Here is a 7,803-nt window from a genome sequence, read left to right on the forward strand (position 1 = left end):
GACATTGGGAATTCCAAACAGTGTATCTAAATCACTAATATGTCATTGAACAGCACAAGAAAGAACAATCAATAAATACTGCAAGAACCAATTATATGCAACTTATCAATAATAATAATAAAAAAAACATTAACAACAACAAAAACCAACATGTAACATTGAGTTGTCAGCAGTTCCCCACGTGGCCGCCAGAGGTCTCCCTCCCCCTGAGTACTAGAGCTGCTTCACCTTTGCTCACCTTACCTAAGATAATCCTTTATATAATTATATAATCCTACAGCTCATTGCTGGCATAATTAGCCTCACTTGATATACTCCACTACTACAGCAGAATTTCCAATATCTCCTAGTGTCTGCCACAGTTTTGCCTTTTATCTGTTTTGGACCTTTTCTTGTTCTTCTGCATCTTTAATACTGTTGCTAAATTTTTGACTGATTTAGTGCCTGGCTTTTGACCTAGTTTTTTGGATTAGTTTGCAAATGTATCCATGGCCTGCAAATGGATCTGTCACAACTTATTTTCCATTCTCAAAGGAGCATGCTTGCAAAACCTTTCAGTGAAGATCCAACCACTGGAAATAATGCTATTGAATAAAAGAACAGTGACATTCATAGGAACACATTTTAATAAAGAAATAGTTTACCATTGCTGTAATATTCTAATATTGTGATTTCCAGACTTTCTATACCATCATCAATAATATGATCCCAGTTCCATCATTGTGATCTAAAATGTCTGATCTTAGTTCAATTTTCATCTTCCAAAACTGTTATCCAGATTTCACATTTTTAACTCCACAACCATATATTACATTCCATATTTGTAATCTAGATAGAAATGTGGAAAGTGGATCATTTTTTCGGGACTATGGATCAAATATTTAGAGTCTAGATCACACTGTTGATCCTAAATTGGAAATGTAGTGAGCTTACTGGAGTGAGAATCAATACACCTTAAATATTCTGATTAAAATTATGGACAATTTTCATTCATCTTCCTATAAAAGTATTCAGGCATTTGTAATATATAATCAGTCTATTAATTTCTTGACCAGTATGCAATGTATAATAGCCTGGATTCCAAGTTTAAAATACAATATTTTTATTAACTACATATTAACTACATATTTAACCATGTAACATTCTTTGGTATTTTAAAATATTATTATTATATAATAACTATTTGTATATCATGTTACTATTTGTCGTGTGGTATGATTTTAGTATATTTGAATTCCGAACATAAATGGTGTTTACTAAATTTGTTGCATGTTAAAAGAATTCTATGAAAAATAAAGCATTTTTTTCATGTCATTGTTTGTCATTCCCAAAAAGGGCTGCCAACAGAAGCAGGGGGGTGCCCTGCTGCATACATTACCTGTAGCTTACTCCTATACACAACTATCTTTGTTACGTCTTATTTTAGCATCAGCAGAGATGTGATGAAGTGGTCAGTTTGATAAAGGCCTTAAAAATACAGACATGCCAATCCAGACCCTCCATTGGTGTCCACAACAGATATTGAATTATACTCGGATAATGAAGAAATTGAACCTGAAGAAAAGGACAGAGAATGCTGTCCAGGTGCCCGGGCTGTGTCCAGGTGTTGGGATCTTCCAAAATCATGATCTTGATTTCAATGTAAATTTCAAAATTTCTAATTTCTTCATTTTTGCAATCTTCTGAAATCATGTTTTAAATTCTATATTTGGTATCTTCCAAAACTGTAATCTAGATTCCATATTTGTAATCTTCAAAAAAATCGTATTCTAGATTTCATTTTTGTGATCTTTCAAAATTATGATCTTGATTACAAATTTGGGATAATTTTTGTAATCTAGTCCAAAATTTGAATATTTAGATTAGATTATTGGCACTGCAATGATAATTTTGCAAGTAGGTTAATACTTTTGGAATTAATTAATTAATTAATCAATTAATTAAGATGAAATGTTTTAAAAGCATTATTACAGTTTAGGATTTGATATCACAATTGTGGAACCAGGATTACAATGTTGGAATGGTGGATGGTATGTAAAAAACACATTTACATTAATGTTAATTAAAGTAGAACAAAAAGTATGTGCACACAAAATATCAGACTACAAAATATGTGCAAAATATGCTAAATGTTTCCTATGAAACAGCAGCATGCAATAAGCACATTGGTTTTAGGCATTACAGTATCTTAATGTTAGCCTGCTAATATTTCTACAAGCACCTCCACAACCAAAGTGTGTTTGGGGTCATTGTCCTATCAGAATACTCAATTCTGTCCAAGTTTTAACCATCTAGCTGCTAGGTTATGCTGAAGGCTCTAAGTGGCAATATGTATGTTAAAAACTGTACACCAATTATTTTTCCATTAAAGAGGGATGTTGTACGCTCATTATATACAGTTCAAAGAAATCACTGAGCACTTAATATTGAAGATATTAAACATTAATATTAATGACATAAAAAAACTGTAAACATAGAAAAATTCTATTTCTAATTAAAAAGGCAGAATGTGGTTTAAATTGCCACCGGAAATGATCCACAGCAGCATTTCCTAGAGCACCTTGGCAGAATGAGAAATGGTATGGATGGATACAGTTGTTCTATATGCTCCCATATCCTTTTTTTGCCTCCAGTGAGTCCACAGTCAGCACTGTGATGGTGCTCTCATTTCTGATTAGTTTATTGAGACATTGAGACACTGTTCCTCAAGCGAACAATTACAGAGAAAAGAACACTGGCCACTGGCTGTACTGACCTGGGCCTCCATAGAGTTCACTCCAAGTTCACTCTGGCCCTTCCTAAACAGAGCGTCTGTGTTATCTATCCGTTCTGTTGTTGAAGTAGAAAGCCTACTTTACCCAACGTATTCTCTAGCTTTTTACTATACCTCACAGCAAACAGCAGAGGAACCTCACAGCAGAGGGAGTACAGTAAACTATGGTGAAATAATATGTTGGAAGGTGTTCGTCTGTCACTTCTGCGTCTCTGATCGCCACTCACGGCACAGTGCTAATTGGTATCTGGTTTCTCTGCTCTCTGCTAAATGCCCCATTCAACAGATAATGAGCTTTTATTTCAAATTCCTTTTACACTTTTTGAACCCAGACATATTTTCAGAATGCTCATTTCAGCTTTTGAGACAGAGGACAGAATTCCTATTTCAAGTCAAGACTCATTAGAGGAATTAAATTGTAAAGAAATGAATGTTTTGCTAAGTACTTCCATTCCCATGAAGCTTGTCAGAACAGACCTTTGAATCCAGAATGGTGGCCTTCAAGGACGCATTTACTTTTTGTAACCTCCCACTGAGTTCTTTACAGATATCTGTGGGCAGCTGGGTCTGAGACGATGTCAGGAATGCCACCTCTGGTGTCTTTATTCTCCTCCCATTGCCAACTATCTAGTCCCAAGGAGTGGCCTTCAGTTGGCAGGCGATATTTTGGTCCATATCAGCTCCCTGCCCCCAATACTTTTCCCATTCCCAAGCCACTCCTCTAAGAGAGCCATCAGGCACCTTCAATCAGCAGTCAAAAATAGCACAAGGGGGATGGCTCCACACCAGAGTGTGCTTTTGAAGCCCCTTCCTTTCTCTTCTATCCTCAACCCAGCTCCATTCTGACACAAACACTGTGGGAAAGATAGAGGGCCTCAGGACGCAGATCCAAAAATACAAGTGGAGAAGACTTTAAGGACATCAGCACAGCCTCAGAGTGGACTAACCCTGAAGCTCTACTATTTCTAAAGAACCAAGCCAAGGACTTTAGTTCACGCATTGAGAGGACTAACATCTGTTCACAGCACAGGACAGAAAACAGTGGAATGAAGTTGAGCGTAGCATTGTTTTTCGCCGGGCTCTTTGGTGCCTTGGCAGCAGTCTTCATCCTCCTGTCCTTTGGAACAGATTACTGGCTCTTGGCTTCGGAGTCGTGCCAAAAGGATTCTGATATTTTGGGTCCTATAGAGGTGGGTGGGAGCACAGTTTTAATCACTGTTTATTATAAAAAGCACCAGACAAAGAAATTAGATTAATCATAAGGAACAGGGATACGTCTGAGACATTTGAATATCATATTGCCATGAAGGGCAATTTGTCAGTTACACTGTTTCTGGGAATTACACTTGTCACACAGTCTGTCTGGTTATTAATAGTTGAATCTAAAAAAACTTTATCGACAATAAAGTCAATAAATTCTAATAATAAGTTCTTAAATTCAGGCTAGGCTCCAGAATTGCATAAATATACATATTTTGGGTTTGGATCAGGTTGTGATTGAGACCTTGTGTATCAGACGTCACTATTTACAGTCTCTGTGAAGCTCAGAGGGTACAATATCACATGGTGAGGCATGACACCACACTTAATGGTGAGCAATGAAACTGGAATCCTAGCGTCTTCGTCTGCACTATCATGCCAGATCTATTTGTGGCAGTCACACACATTGCAGTAGTTTCCAGGGGGCCAACCTTTGCCACTGCAAATGCAGGGCTGCCAACATTTACCATATATCCACCCATAGTGCTCTTTTTTTAGAAGTACAGCCAATTTTACATGCCTGTATAAACAACTGCGTTAAGCTCAGCTGACCAAGTCAGACAACTGTAATAAGTATAGAATACGCTCCAGTTAAAGACAATATAGTATTCAGAACAGTTAAGGAGACTGGCTCTGTTTACAGCAACCAGCAGTGCTCTCACACTCTTCAGTTGGCTGCAGTTGATAAGAACAGATTTTAAAGCTCACATCTGCACAGTGGAAACGGGTAATGATAACTTAGTGTCAGCGCTGGCTACTGATAAACAGAACCACATTCAGTTCATACTGTAAACTATGTTAATATGTGTAACTTTGGTCATGATTTAGTTGAAAGTCCCACATTGGTTTGCTGTTGCAATGAGTACAAGTCCACGCCCCAATCTACTCACACATTAACTGGCTGTGACTGACTAGCTAGTTAGCACTCTCTTCTCTACTCCTTCAAAAAGCAGCCCAGTCTGAAACATCCGGAAGTGCAGTTGTTAAAGGAAACTTTTTCTGAAGATTGGTTTGAAGAGAAGAGTAATTGAATGGTCATTAAAATGTGTGAGATATAGCATGTATAGTGTGAAAGCCTAAGCTAATTGTGTCTCACAGCAGTTTGTGAAAGTTGGCAGCCCAGACTCCAAGACACACTCCTTATATACTAGGGTCATGGGTGAGAAGACTACCTATTTGTTTCTGTACAATAAAAAGGGTCAAATAATTGTCAGTTTGATGCTAGCAGTTACTTACAAATGTGAGGACAATGCTGCAGCAGCCCATGTTGGTCTCAAATGTATGTAACATCATGTTTGTGTACTGTCTGTATGAACATGCATTTTTATGCCATAAAGTCATGGAAATCCAGGTATAATCCAGGAAAACGAGGTATAATTATAGCAATAGTATAATATATATATTTTAATTCTCCTTTAAAATTTCTATATCTCTGTAAAAACTGCATAATAACATAATGACTCTTACTGTAGAGTTGTTTGTCTAATTCTTTTTTCTGCAATCATACAACCGCCTATTGATACTCCCACCTCCGGGCCCCACATACCCACCCATAGGCTGTGTGCCCATTGCCCTCTGACCTCTGTGCTCTTTCACAGCGAGGTGATTTGCTGGTGAACGAGGCTGCAGATGATGGAAACAGTTCCACGTTTTACCATGAAGGCTTTTTCTGGCGGTGCTCCTTTAAAGGCAGAGTGGAAGAGGATAGCATGTTAAAGTTCTGGTTCAGTAAGTAACACCTTTTTGGTTACAAAGCTGATTTGCTGTTTACACAGATACATTTGGCCTAAACTAATAGAATCTGTGTTCATCCCCACAGCAAATCAGCCACACTCCAAGCAGTGTATCCATGCCTACCTTTTCCCTTTTCCTGTATCTGAGCAGACCCACAATGCAACCACCTACGACTCTGCCATCAGTAAGAAACTTCCCTTTCACAGCTATGCACTGATGTGCTCGCCTTATAACCTTATATTGTACTGTCCTTATATTACAATACCTTGTTTGTTCACTTGAGTTTGACCATCATAATTATTAATAAGTCAGTCATGACATCACATCATTACTTTCCTTAAGTAGTAACTGATTGTTTGTGTTTTTTAGTCTACAGAGGCTTCTGGAGTGTCTTTGTGTTACTGGGTGTGACTGCGGTCATACTTGGTGGCTTTATCATCATCTGTGCTGCTCCATTTGCCAGTCACTGTCTCTACAAGGCAGGTGGTGGACTGTTCCTCGTAGCTGGTGAGTCCATCATTATCAGCATTGTTTTGAATCGGCCCTTAACGACTTTGCTTTGTGACTTAGACATGAGTAACACAGACAGAACTAGTAGAGGAGATCATTGTGTAAAATATAGGGGGTCCTGATGGTCCAAGAATGTCTAATTAACCCTTAGGGCCCCCGTACAGCTTTAAAGTGGGTGGTCTCTGAAAATAAAGATGATAGTATTATTTTTATGTAATCATTGGTTAATTTCAAGCAACAAAGCAAACAATGTACACGTAATAATGTACATGGGGCTGGATGGGGGCAAACAAGACAACAGTTACGTAACAACACTCCTAAACCACTACAGTTTCCACAATACCATGCAAATCCCACACCTTGTAAAATGATTGTATTTACCCTAATGGCACTTACTGTATAATTCTCTGGGTGACTCCATGTACTGATTCTGGGTGACTCCTTTCTATTTTCTTACCTTCTCATTGTCTTACTGTCCTCTCATCCCTTTAGGCTTCTTCCTCCTTGCTGCCACTGTGATGTATGTGATCTGGTTGGAATTGTTGGATGTGGTGGATTTGTATGTGGATTACCAAAAGGCTCATGTGTGTTCAAGCTTTCAGCTAATTATCTACTATGGTCTGTCATTCATGTTTGCCCCAGTGGGTGTGTTTTTCTGTCTGCTCTCTGGCCTGCTCTTTCTCCTGATTGGTCGGTCCGTGCGAATGCATAATCATTAAAAACCATGAGGAAAACAGAAAGATTGGAAAAATGACATGGCTTTATGTCTGTGGTTATGACTATAAGACAGAGAGGCATAGAAAGCACATTTAGGATAGAGTGATAAAAGGAATACTGTAGGTATTTCTTTCCCTTTTGAACTTGGGGGGGTGGAGGGGGGGGGGGGGGGGGCAGAGCTGTTTGTGCAGCCTCTCCAGTGACTTCACCGACAATTAATGATGATGATGATGAGTATTTTTTTACAGATTATCAAATTTAAAGGCTGGATAAGGGACGGGCCAGGTTTGGGATCATGGGATGGCATTTGTGTGTATTCGTGTGGGTGGGTGGGGGTGCCTCAGAGGGTTCCTTAATTAAAGCCATAGACTTTTTTGTGAATTAACTTTAAGAGTGTGATGCATTTTTAACAAGTTTTGTTTAGCTTCTTCTATGGCAGGGGTGAAGAACTCCTCTTCTGGAGGGCTGCATTCCCACAAAATTAGGTACATTTCCTGCTCAAACGTGCCTGATTCAACTAATCAGTTAATTGCAAGGTTACCTGGGTGTGCTAGAGCAGGGAAATCGTCTTTGCTGGAATCCTGGCCCTTGGTTCCCCACTCTTGTTCTATGGCATGGTGCTAAGAACCCTTTAGTACCTTTATTTATAAGTAAGAATGTGTGTATGAGTTCATGTTTAATGTTTATCTTTCTTTTATCAGTGTGATTAAGCAACTGTATAGACTGAATTCATGTATTTTGTGAGTAAAGGGCTTTATAACACTTCTGTGTAATCTATCTGACGTGTTCTGATCAGCGATCTAAGTTAT

At 38.5% G+C, this 7,803-nt stretch overlaps 1 protein-coding gene across 1 annotated transcript; it reads left to right on the plus strand.

Annotated features, from left to right (window-relative positions):
- The first annotated feature begins 3,534 nt into the window (after window positions 1–3,534).
- Window positions 3,535–7,137, plus strand: tmem182a (transmembrane protein 182a). The gene is made up of 5 exons (XM_072685180.1): window positions 3,535–3,963; window positions 5,632–5,761; window positions 5,853–5,951; window positions 6,137–6,274; window positions 6,770–7,137. The coding sequence occupies exons 1-5, from the start codon at window positions 3,820–3,822 to the stop codon at window positions 6,994–6,996; spliced, it is 738 nt and encodes a 245-aa protein (XP_072541281.1). The 5' UTR covers window positions 3,535–3,819; the 3' UTR covers window positions 6,997–7,137.
- Window positions 7,138–7,803: the final 666 nt, after the last annotated feature.

This window comes from Salminus brasiliensis, chromosome 8, assembly GCF_030463535.1.
Source record: "Salminus brasiliensis chromosome 8, fSalBra1.hap2, whole genome shotgun sequence".
NCBI classification, from domain to species: Eukaryota; Metazoa; Chordata; class Actinopteri; order Characiformes; family Bryconidae; genus Salminus; species Salminus brasiliensis.